The 14,958-nt window shown below is 47.6% G+C and overlaps 1 protein-coding gene across 2 annotated transcripts in view; it reads left to right on the top strand.

Moving 5' to 3' along the window:
- Positions 1-11,847, top strand: part of tmem104 (transmembrane protein 104) — a 51,855-nt gene extending 40,008 nt beyond the window's left edge. Inside the window, exon 10 of one of the 2 annotated variants that reach the window (XM_030378801.1) lies at positions 8,506-11,847. In XM_030378801.1, coding sequence (XP_030234661.1) covers positions 8,506-9,269 — 764 coding nt within the window. In that variant the 3' untranslated portion in view covers positions 9,270-11,847. The remainder of the gene's footprint in view (positions 1-8,505) is intronic. The other variant, XM_030378803.1, reaches the window with a different exon arrangement.
- The last annotated feature ends 3,111 nt before the right edge of the window (positions 11,848-14,958 follow it).

Genomic DNA, 14,958 nt, shown 5'->3' with positions numbered 1-14,958 from the left:
CTATGTGAGGATGTCTCTATTCATTCCTTCACACCTTAGGTGTTAGAATATACACTCCTTAGACAGGGATGGAGACTATAGCTCTCCATCATTCAATTACATTATGCAATGTGCTGAGCTGAGATTTTCAAAGTTTTTCCGATCAAGTAATGTAATTATTTTACCATCAAGCTGCAGCACTAAATGAGAGACATGAAAGAAGCTGTATTTTTGTTGTAAAAGTACTGCTGCCAACATTGCTCTAAGCGGAGGTCCCTCCGCTAATGTGTTTTTAAAGATCACAGCCCCTGGACACTTCCGAGGCCCAGGCTCATAGGCAGATGTATTTTATTTTTTTATCGCTGGCTAAAGTATACCAAACGCAGCCACGCCTGAGTGCAGGGAGTAATTGCTGTTTCCTGAAAGCCCTTAAGATAATTTGATGGAGTTTGGCTGTGCAGTCCCATCTATCTGAGAGCTGCTGGGGTGCTAAACGGCGGGCCAGCAGGTGGTCACGGCTGGGCACCTCACACCGGAACGCCCTGCGTGCGGCGGGCCTGTTGACTCGTTCACGGGGCCGGGCTCATTAGGGAGCAGAGTGGCTCGTTGGTTCCCGGCGGTGCGGTCGTTATCTCCCGCCTGTGCCGGGTGTGAGCCCTGCACCGCTGCCAGCTGGGTCCGCTCGGGATGGCTTTGAGCGGAGTGGATAACCGGGACGGCTCTACCAGCGGGGAAAACCCTGCATCCTCCACTGCACACCGGGTGAAGAGCGGGTCACTGCCGCAGAGGAGAACCACAGCACCTCTTAATTAATGACAGGGTAAGCCTTGGAGGCGTCATTTTAATTTGGCAAATGTGCCAGAACAACAGGATGTCCTCAAAGGTCCGTACTTTGTGTCACTACTGTGCCATGCAAATACAACCCCCCCCCACCCTTCCCAAGGTCCCGGCCGTTAAGTAATTGACCTGCTGGGTGTCTCGGTGGAAATGCCTTGGCGTTAAACTCTTTCTCTTACTCGCTCCGAGAAGCGGGACCCCTCGTCTTGTCACAACATCCCATTGTGGATTTATTACCTGCCCCCCCCCCCCCCCCCCCTTTAACCATTTTGTGTCGCTCAATTTACTGGAGGTGGCCCTTCTCTGAAGAGTGGAAGCCGTCGGCGAGGAACCCATTTTCACGGCCACTCCGCGATCCCCTGGGGCTCCGAGCGCGTCCGCCATCCTCGACTTAACAGCAACAGCTCCGCCGCAGGGTCCCGGTGGGGGGGGGCAGCCGGCGGGAGGCTCCGCCGGTAATCTGTAGCATCCCCTACAAGGTCGTCGCCGACCCCCTCCGGAGCACCGCTGAATCACTCACTGTGAGATGAAGTGGCACTTGTAATACGGTTGCGATACCTATCCCCCGCAGTCCCCACTCCGGCCCCCGTTGAAAGGGGAAGCTGTAGCAAGGAGGCCGGCCGTGAGGCAGATTCAGCCTGGAAGGGAAGTCCAGGTTATCTCCATGCGGACATGCGTACCAGTGCCTTCAGTGACCATGCGTCCGATGAGGGGATAGTCAGGTAACCTGAAGGCCAGACGTGAGGGCAGTTCAGCCTTGAAGTCCAGGTTATCTGCATGTGGCAGTACCAGTACCTTCTGATGACCATGCTTCAGACGAGGTGATAGTCAAGCGTTGTCACTGATCCTTTCAGCATGTCATATGTCTTCGCTGAGGCCTTCAGGTTCGTGACCGCCACCGTCAGGTTATCTCCATCCGTCATCACCAATACCTATATGTTCTGGTCGGGTGTCATTGAGGATGCCTTCAGGTTATCTCTATCAGTCATCACCAGTACCTATAGGTTCTGGTCGGGTGTCATTGCAGATACCTTCAGGTTATCCCCATCTGTCATCACAGATGCCTATTCTGAGGGAAATCTCTCATGTCATGCGTGTGAATGAGTTTCCTCTGGCGCTGCATACATTGCCTTTCGCTGAAGGGTTTCCTGTTAATGGGGCCGAGGTGTCTCTGAATGGGCAGCTTCATCAGAGGGAACAATGTCGCAGTGACCTTCAGAGCTTAGACTCGTTTTTCACCTCCGCCGCGATGAACCGCCACAGGTTAACGGCAGACATATGTAGTCGGGTAACCAAGGAATGATAAACCCCCAAAGGTTAATATCGGTCATTAATAGTCAAGGAAAGGACCGATGATAGAAAAACGACTTCTGCAAACCCATTAGAGTTGGATTCCCTTTGGCAGATTCACTTTGGCAAATTTACCGGTATAAAAAACAGGTACAATAAAGCATACTTTATCCAACAAAAGTTACAAAGACAATTTAGCACATTCAACAAATCTTCAATTATCCATATATTTTAATGGTTTCCTTCACCCCGTTCTTTCCAGCCACCTTATATTGTTCATCCAGCCTGATCATCAGTACTATGGGTTTTTGTAGCATTGCAGCGAGCTTTCCCATTTAAATTCACGGCCATGGTTGGGAAGTGTGTCATGAAGCCCTTCTTAGAGGCATTGACGAATGAGCCCATTATGAGATATCGTATTGTACTGCGTTGGTTCCACCAGGTGTTTAAGCCATCTGATTGCCTTTTAATTTTGAGTCGAAGATAAGCGCTTAGTTCCTGTAGTGTCTTAAGTGAGACCGATTAGCCTCAACCTTCTTAAGTAGGACAAAGACTTGAGGTTCGGAGACGCCCGCAAAGATGAGCAAATATGTCCGGAAATATGTCACTTTGATCCTGATTAAGATTACTGCACGTCATCTTGAAAGGATCAAACTGACTTATATCTTGACTCGTCTTTTATGTTGTCGGACACCCAAGTATCAATGTCACAATGTTCGTGACTTGTAGCCTTTGAAAGAGATTTAATAACTAACAGCATAGTGGCTCTTGGTCCATGCTAATGTCACCTCTCAACCTTCTTACAAGCAGCTGTAAAGCCTTTTTAAGTCTACGGCCATCCATCAAAACGATTATGCTGATAGATTGACGGCACATTTTAATGAAGACACCCCATTTCCAAATTGAGATAAGGTTGCCATAAAGTAAAAGAAAAAAAAGGCAATATCATAAATGTATTTATAATTCAGTGGCATAAAGATATCTAGCAGGAGCATTTAACGCCACTTCAGTACATCGGCGAGGGCCAGGCACCCGAGGCCTGTCTTAATTAAAATCTCCCCACGCTCCGTCCCTCCCATCCGGGCTGCGAGAGGCGCTGACAGGCTTGGCAACGGCTCCTTTACCTGCTCTGTGGTTCCCCAGCCAGAAGGACACTGTGATTGTGCTCTGTGGCAGATGTGTTCACCGAGAGAGGGAGAGAAAGGCTGGGGAAACTGCAGGGAGATTAGGGAGGATAAGCAGACAGTACTGTACTGTGCCTGACCCTAGTCTTTTGCTTCGAGCCGCTCACACAGTGAGGAATGGAAAGTCAGTGCACCGCTACTGCACAGTGCACAGCACTGTCCCAGTAGAGGTCTCTGAAGGGCGCGTCGTCACGGTCCGATCTAGCACATTGTCGTTGTTTGGGGAGAAACCGAGGATTAGGTCAGTCGTCATAACACTGAATCACATCCCCTGGCTCTTCTTTTCATCTTACAACCCTGTCAAGAAGATGTATCGTCCTGCAATACTGTTTGATGTTGCTACGTACGCTATAGTTATAAAATAAGTTACCAAAGTAACTTCAATGGAGTTTAAGTTACTGTGTAAAGTGTGAATGACGTTTCATGCTCACCTATTCTACACCTACCTACGTAAAGGTTTTCTCTGCGATTCACTAAACATGGTTTCCCTAAATGAAGCCTGCTGTGGCGTTTTCACTTCCATAAATGAAGGGTTGTTGTCAAACTGTACCGTCCACGCGGGGCCGCTAGCCTCACTCTTGTCCACCGTTGTTTGAACCCCCCCGTCCCCGTCCCCGTCTACGGTGTCCTGGAACATCGTATCTGATGGGGCAGGGAGCAGCTGCCGGTGGCAGAGACTGTGCTGATTCGTTTTGAACTTCCAAGGGCACGGCGTACCTCCTGCTGAGCCGAGCACACATGGCGAGGATGCAACACAATACCGTCGTACGGAACACCACACTACGACCAAATGTACGGCAGGTCCCGCTATAAAGTCGGGGAGACCTTCGATGGTTTTTCTGAGGCACAACGAGGCCGCCTTGCAATTGTGCCTTCTTGTGTCTTGTCCGATCTGCTAGCGATGACCGTGATGCCAGCTTCAATCAGGGGAGCGTTGTGCAACGCAGTCAGGACCGCAGAGGTGCTCACCAGCTTTCGCAAAAGACTCAAGACTTGTTCAGAGTTCACCTAGACTCTGCATAGCCTCCCCCCCCTTCCCCCCCCCCCCACACGCACACACACACACACCCAACTTACGCACGTATGTTGTACGTCGTTGCACTTTAAAACAGTACTTAGCATTGTGTAGCATCTTATCAAAGCTATCTTTGTTGTAAACAGGAAATGGGGTAACCTAACAATTGTTGGTGCTTGTCACTTGGTTCTATGAACATCCTTACTGTACCGACAGTGATATATTGTTTCTCTTTCTTCTGACAAAAGTACTTATTGTTAGTCGCTTTGGTTAAAAGCATCTGCTAAATGTAAATGACGTGGCTAAGGAGTTCCTCTTCCAGTCCTTAGTTACAGTACTCCTTTAGACATCATTGAGCAAGATGCCTAAGCCCCTAGCAGCTCCTTGATGACATGGACCTCTATGTCGTTTAAGATGTACTAAATAACACAAATCGGTTTGCTCAGATACCCGGTGTGTATTAAATCCACTGGAGAGTAAAACGTTAAGTCTACATTTATCATATATTTGCCGGCTGTGCTATCAGCACAAGACCTCGACTCTCGGTATAGAAAGTGAAAGTATATTTCCCTTTTGGCACACTCTCCTCAACACGAGCCAGAGATGACTTTGGGAAGGAGCCAGCTATCTAAATATTGACCGCATTGGGCCTAAACCCCTGAATAGGTCACGTAATTATGTACTTGCCATGGCATAGCGTTCGGAATTACACCATCTCTTTCCTATTATAGAGGGAATTGGCTCTGTGTTGAAAAAAAATATTAACTGCTGTTAATGGATAAATACAACTCTACATTATGCTACACACACCATCAGTAGTCTTACTGTTGATGGATTGATATGTTGTTCAGCTCAGCACCTTTTCCCCCTGTTGGTGCTGTTCTGTGTGAAATACGTGCTTCTCCTCTGGTATGTTAGCTCCACTCCACCACAGGGGCAGATTAATAGATCTCCTGGTCCCCGGACGGACCACGCCTGTTAGTGTACTCTCACTGGAGAGCAGATACTCAGTCTCCGTCATCCCATACGCTGCTCTCTGGGCGTCTCGGGGCTCAACCCACGGCCACACCAGCCAAGCAGTCTGCCCTCCTTGAAGCAACCGAGGTTCTGGTCCAACCTGTGGGCCATGGCTACAAGTCATTCACTCTCTTTTAACTAGAGATGTCCGATATTATCGGCCCACCGATATTATCGGCCCGATATTAGCATAAAAATGTAATATCTGTCAATATCGGTATCGGATTTTTTTTGCCTTAAAACCGATTTTTTTTTTTTTTTTTTTTTATAGCTCAAATAAATGTTTTCAAAATTGTGCAGTACAGTGCACATTGTAATTGACTCATATTTGTGCATTTATTCAATTAAGGTTATTGAGTTTTAGTTAAAGAAACATACTGCTATGTTGCACATAGTTGTTCAGGTACAATGTTTTATCATTTGTGAAGTCAAGTTTGCCCTATTTGTGGTGGGCATTGTCAAGATTATCTCAGGGAGAGTGTAATCCAAACTGTTGTCTGAGACCATTAAAAAAATAAAAATAAACATGGCACTTTTCCCTTAAATTAAGTTGAAGTATTTTTCTTATTTTGCACAGACAATGTTAACATTTGGAAAGCCTTGTTGCATTCAAGAATGCATCCATTGGGGCATCACAATAACATTAAGCATGTTGTGTTAATTCCACAACAGGAGATATGTAATGTTACCTAAATTAGGTTTGAGGAAAAATAACCCAAATATCGACATCGGTATCGGCTGATATCGGAATCGAAAATTTAGAGTTGGACAATATCGCATATCGGATATCGGCAAAAAAGCCAATATCGGACATCCCTACTTTTAACCCACAATTGTTTGTCTGTCTCAGCTTTCCTTTCCATAAACCCCATACAAGAACATTGAATATGTTGCTGTATACACAAAACAAAACACACTTACCCTCACACACATAAAGAACTCTACAACGCAGACTTAAACATGCAAATAAATGCGTTTAAAGTGCACATCATGAAAAAGATTTTGCTTATAACAAACAAAAAATGTTTTATTAGCAACCGGTACTGCCGACCAACATGCATTCAATTTGGTCCTAGTTATTTATTCAATGATTATTATAAGCTGCACAGAATGACGTAATCAAGGTCAGTAACCTCATATCAAGACATGCACTAAAGTAATTACAAAAACAGGTCAAAGGTTTACACACACACACACACACACCCTACTCAAGGTCTGTGCGGCACACCGTGCTACGCTCAACCCTGACACTGCCATGACTCCGTCCTCGCCTTCTTCATACTGCGCTCGTCCATGGCGATAAAAGCTTCCAACGCATCGCGGGCGTGAACGTGAGGCGGCGGTGAGGCCAGAGCGGGGTTCAGGCCGTGCATCATCCTCCTCTTGACCTTTGACCCTCTCAGTCATCCAGGCCTATATCGCTGATTTTAAAGAGGTTGTTTTGATGGAGCGCTAGAGGGCGAGCCACAGAGGTGACGTGGAGCCATAGCCTGGATTTATACGAGAGGCATCCTCACTGATGGAGGGTTATTTTACAGAGAGCAAGCGGCAGAACGCAGGCAGAGTTTCAAAGTGTGGTGCCGGTGTGAAGGAGAGCTGGGCCGCCCCTCGGTTTATGTCCCAACACTCACCATCCTCCCTTTCATAATTAATACTTTTCCTCTCCTAACAATCCCATTCTGCGGTCGGAGGTGAGGTGGTCGTGTTGGCCCACATGACCGCTCACCCGTGACCCAGCCCGTACCTCTCCCTCAGAGGAGCTCGTCTCATTGGCCAGTCCGTGCACGCATCACAATCGATCGGAGCCGGGTCTGCGAACAGCAGGAGGGGAGAGACGGATACGCTCCTCTCTTTCAGGTGCCACCTGTCCTCCCCCCCCCCCCCCCCCCCCCCCCCACCCCCCCTGCAAATCTGCTCCCTAAAGGGGAGTCTGTGGAGCGGAACCAGGGCCCGGTCCCTCCTGATGGCTCCGTCGCCGAGGCTGATCCATCAGGGTGCTTTCTGGGTCAGCGTCATGGTGCACGGGTTAGAGCGTCACATCTCTTCAAGTCCCGATTCACTCTGCCCTTTATTATATCAGCTATCAGCAATTGAGGTTACAAGACGATGCAGGGTGTATTTTTTTACCTCATTCACATTTACATTCAGGGCATTTAGCAGATGCTTTTATCCACAGCGTCTTACAATTAGTACATTTTTCAGAAGAAAGAGAAACAATGATATATCGCTGTCGGTACAGAAAGGATGCTCATAGAACATGTGCCACAAGAAATGGCTTCAATTTCCAAGATGTGGCTTGGCAGTATTCATAGAGTAGGGTCGTATTTCCTCCCTGAGTGACAGTGTGTTGGCGTTGATCTCTCTGGGGGTCTCCTCAAATCGACCATGTCTCTGTGATGGCCGTCTTTAATAATGCATTTTCTACATTTGCCCGATTAACTGATTCCCAAAGCCAACCTTAGAAGAAGGGTGCTTAGCCAAAATAAGTGAATGATTCATCGATGAATAATCTAGGTGTGTGTGTGCCCAACCCTGTGAAATAAAACAATCTCCTGACGAACCCAAATCAATGCAATTAAGTAATTGAATTATCTCGCTCCACTTGATCTGCTTATCGTGGCATGGCAGGATTTTACTCTATTCCATTATTCTTTCTGAACAAAATTAATTTGAATTTGGAGGAAATTCTACGGGACGTAAACACGTGAATGATTTATAGCTTGGAACTATTTCAGCCAAGTCTTCGCTTAAATCATTCCATGCTTTAAAACATTCATGCCAAATTATTCCATAACCTTATTTATTCATACCCACCTAGACTTAATAATTAGAAACCACTTAATGGAACGAAAGACCATTCTGCCCCAAGTTCTTTTGTTTTTTTGCTTGCTCAGAAGGTAGAGCGGGTTGGTTGGTAACCGGAAGGTTGCTAGGTCGATCCCCTAGCTCCTCCTAGCTGAGTGTCGAGGTGTCCCTGAGCAAGACACCTCACCCTGACTGCTCCCGACGAGCTGGCTGTCCCCATACGTGGTTGCCACCGCCGTCGGTGTGTGAACGTCTGCAAGCATGGATGGGTGAATAAATGCAGTCCATTTACCATTCAGTGGACAATACAGTGTTTGCCATCGCTTCGAAGAGTCCTTTACACTGACCGACCATCTCTGTGCTTCTTGTGTCCCACAGCCTTCACCATGATGATCATCCTGGCGCTGATCCGCATCAGCAAGGGCCGCGGCGAAGGCCGCCCGCCCACGGCCTCGCTGGCGGGCGTGCCCAACCTGTTTGGCGTGTGCGTGTACTCCTTCATGTGCCAGCACTCGCTGCCCTCGCTGGTCACGCCCATCTCGGAGAAGCGGCGCGTGGGCACCCTGGTGGTGGTGGACTACGTGCTCATCCTGTGCTTCTACACGCTGCTCTCCTTCACCGCCATCTTCTGCTTCGACAACGCGCTGCTGCACGACATGTACACGCTCAACTTCACCGACAACTGCGACGTGCTGGACGTGCCGGCGCTGCGCTACTTCCTGGGCCTGTTCCCCGTGTTCACCATCAGCACCAACTTCCCCATCATCGCCGTGACGCTGCGCAACAACTGGAAGACGCTGTTCCACCGCGACGGCGGGACCTACCCCTGGGTGGTGGACCGCGTGGTGTTCCCGCTCATCACCGTGGTGCCGCCCATCCTCGTGGCCTTCGGCACCCACAACCTGGAGTCCCTGGTGGGCATCACGGGGGCGTACGCCGGCACGGGCATCCAGTACATCGTGCCCGCCATGCTGGTGTACCTGAGCCGGCGGCACCTGGAGCCCGTGGTGGGGCGCGACGTGGTCAACAAGCACCGCTCGCCGTTCCGCCACGCCTTCTGGGTGTGGTTCGTGGTGGTGTGGGCGGCGTTCTGTCTGGTGTTCGTCACGGCCAACATCATCCTGGACGACACCAGGAAATGAGGAGGGCGGGGAGGAAGGAGGGGTTACTGTCGATTCGGTTTGATTCTCGAACCCGCGGCCTTACCTTACGGGACTGACCTGCTACAGAGTGTAACAGGATGTGCCTTTTTTTTTTTTTAGGACTTTCATTGCGTGTAAATTCAATCAGCTGGAGATTACTTTATCACAGACGTGTTGAGAGGGACCAAAGGTACCGCGGTGTTGGATGCTGGAACTGAACAAAAAAAAGGGAAAAAAGCGGGTCAAGAAGGGAGATTGAGCATAACATCCGTTAGCAGCTTAAGTTGCCACTTAAGTTCTGCGTTCGGCACAACTCGGGCCCTCCTCCGTAACTTCTGCCCTGCCTTGCTCGTGGGGAAGGGAACACGACTCTGCCGTGGGAAGGACCTCACGCATCTTAACTAGAAATGAACTGTAATAAAAAATACTAAATTTAGCAATCAGGGATAATCTCGCTTTTATTGCTCGCTGACATTCTGTGTTCTGTCTTCTTCATTGACCGGAGTAGCGGCTCTATCACACACACACACACACACACACACACACACACACATCTACACAACTCGTATGCATGCAGCACACTCGCTTGCCTCCTGCTCTCGGTGACTGTCTGACAAATGTAAGCGACAGCTGGGACGTGTCCCGTCTCCTACGCCTCTTCACTACACGTGTGTCTGTCGTTCACACACAGCGCACGGGCCTCATCCCCTAAACCCGCTTACGAATCCTCGCTCAGCCCTCCGTCTCCTAGACTCCAACAGACCAAACGGCTGAGTCACCTGTCCAAGGTGACATCTGACCTTTGACCTTGAGGTGAGTTGAAGAAATGCAGCTGGCAAAGGCTAGACTACTCTGCCCAGTCAGTAGGTGTCTTCGTATTTTCGTTTATTACCGACCCGGTTGCTAGGATGGATATTTCCCGGGAGAGAGATATATCGGCATTTTTGTCAGCTGCCTTTTCAGTACCTTCACCCAGACGTGGGTTTTATTTACGTCTTGTTCCTGCCCTACTCGAGGCCGGTGATGTGGTGTCACTACTGCTGTGTCGAGGCTCTCAACTCTTGTCAATGTTTAATCCGTCTATCTTCTGCCCTGGTGTTTGAGTCTGCATCGTAGCCGTTATCCTCGGGTAAGCTTCGCTGTGAACATCCACCGGTGGCTTGGTACCGCTGGTGAACGAGAGCTGGAGAAGAGGACTGTCTGAGCTGTAGCCCATCATGTCGCGTGGCTAATGGTACATTGGTCAGCTAACTGTATGTTAGTTAGCTAACTGTATATTGGCAAGTTAACTATGTTGACTTATGGGCTTTAGCTTATGATGTTGCAATGTAGTAGCCTGTGTTGTAGCTCATTGGATTGTGTAGCTCTCATTCATTTTTACATGCTTACTCGCTTAGCTAACTGCGTTGAAGCTTACTTGATGGTATGGCTCAATATGCAAACCTAAGTTGCTATTTTCCTTACAATAATAATTATTACGACGACAAGTGGCTATTGAGCCTCGTAGCTTTGGGCCACCTAATTGTGAATAAGGGAACTCTGTCAATACAATTTAGCATTTTTTGCGGTGGTTTGCACACAATTTACTTGGGTATTTATATTTTACGTTTTAAATACTACAACATTGTATAACTGCTGACAAAACATTAAACTTGTTCAATATTCCTTTTTGAAAACTCGCATGTTGAGCAACATGCGAGTTGAGCACTTCCTACGTCGAAAACCTGAAGCCAGGTAGCCGTTTTCGGTGGTGGATGGCTGCTAATTACTGTCTAACAAGTTGAATCCTGGGCACTTTTTTTACCGATTTGTTTCCCCTCTATTGTACAGCGTTGAGTGTGGTTATCCCGTCGTATCTGTATTGTATGTTTGATGCTGATGCCAGTGATGTTAAATGTGGCCTTTTGTATTACAGTAGCAGTGTCTGTTAAAATCTGTTACTCTGGCCCGTCTTTTGACCTGAGCAATGCATTCACTCACCCGTTTGATTATCCGTTCTTCTGGCTTTGTGTTCACCGGATGAATTCAGGTTATCCTGGGTGTAAGGTGTAAGTGGTTAGTGTGGTAATGCGCAGATCAGTTCATCAATGGCCAAACTTGAGTCAGTAAAGGAAAATGCACTCTCAAATACAATTCATTCATTAATTTTTTGCATTTGTGGGAAAGAATGAGTTGGCGTTGAAAATTGGGTTCTTGTTGCTCTTCTACTAGTAGAAAAACTTGCTAAATTTGCCTTTTATTGTCTTGAGCAGCTCACCGTCTTTCCTGTTTTTCCCTGAGTTCTCCTTTTTCCTTTCCAAAATGGCTTCCCACTCACACCTGTACAGAAGCCATTTCTGTTACCTTGACAATCAGCCTCCCTTTCTGAAGGCGAGGAAATCCTGTTTATTTATTGATCGTTTCATGCGTTTGTTTTCTGTGATTTTGTATGCTATCGAGCTATGTTCGTCTTTGCATTTCTTTGTTTACAGCTATTTCACCTTCCTGTGGTTCTACATTTAATGTCCAAGCACATGTATTCTGGTTTACAATGCATTGGGAAAAATGTCAATAATAAAACCCTGACGTTGAAAAGGTCCCATATTCTATTTATTTTTTTATAAACACTCAAATTATTGTGTAAAACTACGGCTATTCGTCATCATTTGAGAGGTCGGTCACCACCGTACGTACATTACTTCGTCGTGTCCTACATTTCCCGTTTGGTAAATGTCTTTAATAGCATGAAAGTAGGCCAGTGTGAGGCTGGGCAGGCTTGGTCTTCTTAGCAGGACGGCTCTAATTAACTCATGGAAACATCAGTCAGCATGTCAGCACTCGGCCAGGATGTTCTGAACCGCTGCCTTGATGTCGTAGTATTTCATCACTTCCCCATTTCCTTCCCGGCCAGATCCCCTTCCCCCTGGCCTCTTCCTTAAGTGTATAATATTTTTTATTTATTAAGGAGTGACTTTGTGTAGTTGGTTATTTAAAAAAAAAAAAACGTTTTCTCTTGTAAGGCAAACCTCTTCTCAGTTTCAATTTAACAGGGCAAACTGTGAGGAAGTATAATTGGAAATGTTTGAAAAAAACTACAGCTTACTTTATTTTTGAGGGTTTGCAGAGAGCTGGGATTTAGGAGTCAAGGAGGACATTTGTGTTAGGTGTACTGGGATGAACCCTTTAGGCCCGGTGGGATTCCAAAATTACAAAATTTTACTACAAGTCAAATGTTGCATCAAGCCAACAGTAATGTTGGCGAGACGGGTCAGGTCATCATCTGGTAACTGGGAGGTTGCTAGTTCGATTCCTGGCTCCCTAGGTCCTTTGTCTAAATAAATATATATGGTAGGCTACTTTAACCAAACCATGTTGGTTAAACATGTGTTTTCTCTGTATGAACCGGCCTCTGTATGTGTTATACATGTTAAATTAATAGAAGAAAAACGTTTGGTTTGATACGGGGCCCTCGGCTGTATGAATGGGTGAACGTTAGTCACGGTTTGTGTCTATGAATGGGTGAACTTTAGTCACTGCGTGTATGAACGGGTGATCGTTAGTTGTTTGTGAAGTGATTTGATTGGCCACAGGTTAGAAAAGCGCTGTATAAATGCAGCCCATTCACGAGAGGTCAAGTCTTCTGCTCTGACCTAACTGTTTGAATTGGCTAGAATCAGAAATAGTCTGTGTCTTCCATGGCGCAGGGCTTTATTTCTGTGGAAGTGTGTTTAATGTAGTTCAGTAGGTGGCGTTGATTTGCTACCTTGTAAAAAACAGCATCTGTTTTCACAGGGTGACACTCTCTGTGCTCCCAACTAGCCCCAAGCTGAAGTAGTCAGACTATAAAGGAGAATTAAATAAATATGTCGTGATTGAGGGAGCACAGACATTGTCAATGGAAAGAAAAGGATGAGACGGGTTTAAATGCTCCTTTGGGCCCGACGGGGGAAAGCATTAGAGTGGATTCATTTCCAAGCTACAGGCTAACTATTAGCCTGTGTTTACTGAGTCCCCACTACACCCGTACACCGGGCCCCATGGGGGCCTGTCATCGTCGTGGTAACACTCTGGTGTTAATGGCAGTTGGCAGCAGACGGGCCCGCTAACAAGAAGGGACACTCATTAACCAGCTTCTGTTTTCTACCGACGCCGGCACTTACCGCGGGAGCAAGAAGAATGAAACAAGGTTACACAGGTAACACAATGCCTCTTCCAGCTCATACTTAACACCCTGGTCCGTTCCTCCCCAACGTTTCAGGGACATTTCAAACCGAACGTCGGGGAGGTGAAACTCCCACCGCCCCCCCCCCCCCCCTCGATGACCGATGTGGGTTCTTTCTTTCCCGTAATGACATTTCTCTCCCATAATGCCTCGCCGCTGAGTGGCTCGTTAGCACAAAGCAGGGCTCGCTGTGGAAGTGTGGAGGAGAACAGGATTAAGGTCACTGGCTTCCGAAGGAGGAGGAGGTGGTGGTGGTGGGGCTGGTGGTGCTGGTGGTGGTGGTGGAGAGTCCCGTTCTCGGCTGTCCCCACGACATCATTGACATTCAGGCCACAGACCGGCAGAACTTGTCCGTTTGCAGAACCCCTCCTCGGCACGATCAGGTCTCCAGTGCCGTCTCCAACGACTGTCGGAACAGAAGAAGATCCCCGGGAAATAAAAAAGAGAAGAGATTAATGGGTTTTGCCCTTTTTCTCGATTCTTCAGAGTTCAGTTCGAACTCCTGAGACTCGTCCGTTGTGAGAATAGTTAAACATGTCAAAGATATGCACTCTGAGTTGAGCTTCGGGAATCAGTGCGGGTTACTTCTGTCGACTTTGGTTTGAGGAAGCTTGTTGTGGGGCACTCGTCCTAATTGTGAAGTTCAATAAGTGCCCCGTTGCCCTCGACAAATCGAAAACTGATTGTTTTCAACAGGCTTCTGCTGAGAGAGCACTTGTTTCATCAGTCACACGTTATAGATTCTGGATGTTTCTGAAGGAAAACACACTTGAACCAGGGCCGTAACCAGGGTTTGGGGGGGGGGGGGGGGGGGGGGTGTTAGGGCTCAGCTAGTTTCTCATTTTCTTTTGCTCTAAAATGTCAGAGGTCGGGACCTCGGTGACCTCATAGCTGACTGGAACACGAGGCGTTCGTAGTCGCGGGAAACACCACCGCCACCTTCCTAGCAGTGACTCCGGTCTGAATCGGATCCAGCAGCAGCATCATTAACATTCTGCCGGCGTCGCGTCTCGACTGTGTTTCGGTGAATGATTTATGATCATTACACATGACCGACCGATGAAGACGACCCAGCGGTGCAGGAGATGTTTACATGGCGTTAAAGGGCGTCTTTGACTGGATCGACCTCGCCATCGCTCACTCCGCTTGGCTCGGCTTCCTGCGTTCTGTCTCCGGAGAATTTCACCTCAAACCCGAGCACGACGCATTGGAAACCTTCCTGTCCGCCACGGCCCCGTGTCTGTTTGTTTGGATGACAGGACGACCTTAACGCTCAGGCCTTCACTGATACCAATGACAGCCTCTTGAATGATTGAATTAATAAAACCAACATCGATTCAACAACAAATTGTATTGTTTTCATCCGATTAAACACTTCCATTGCTCTGCCTGACATACGTTTCCAAAAGTTTGACATCATTGGTTAGTCAAAGTCATATTTTTATAATTCATATTGAGAAATAATAAACCTAATTGTTTGAGCGTGAT

This window comes from Gadus morhua, chromosome 2, assembly GCF_902167405.1.
Source record: "Gadus morhua chromosome 2, gadMor3.0, whole genome shotgun sequence".
In the NCBI taxonomy this organism is placed as follows: Eukaryota; Metazoa; Chordata; class Actinopteri; order Gadiformes; family Gadidae; genus Gadus; species Gadus morhua.
This window is presented reverse-complemented; position numbering and strand designations above follow the sequence as displayed.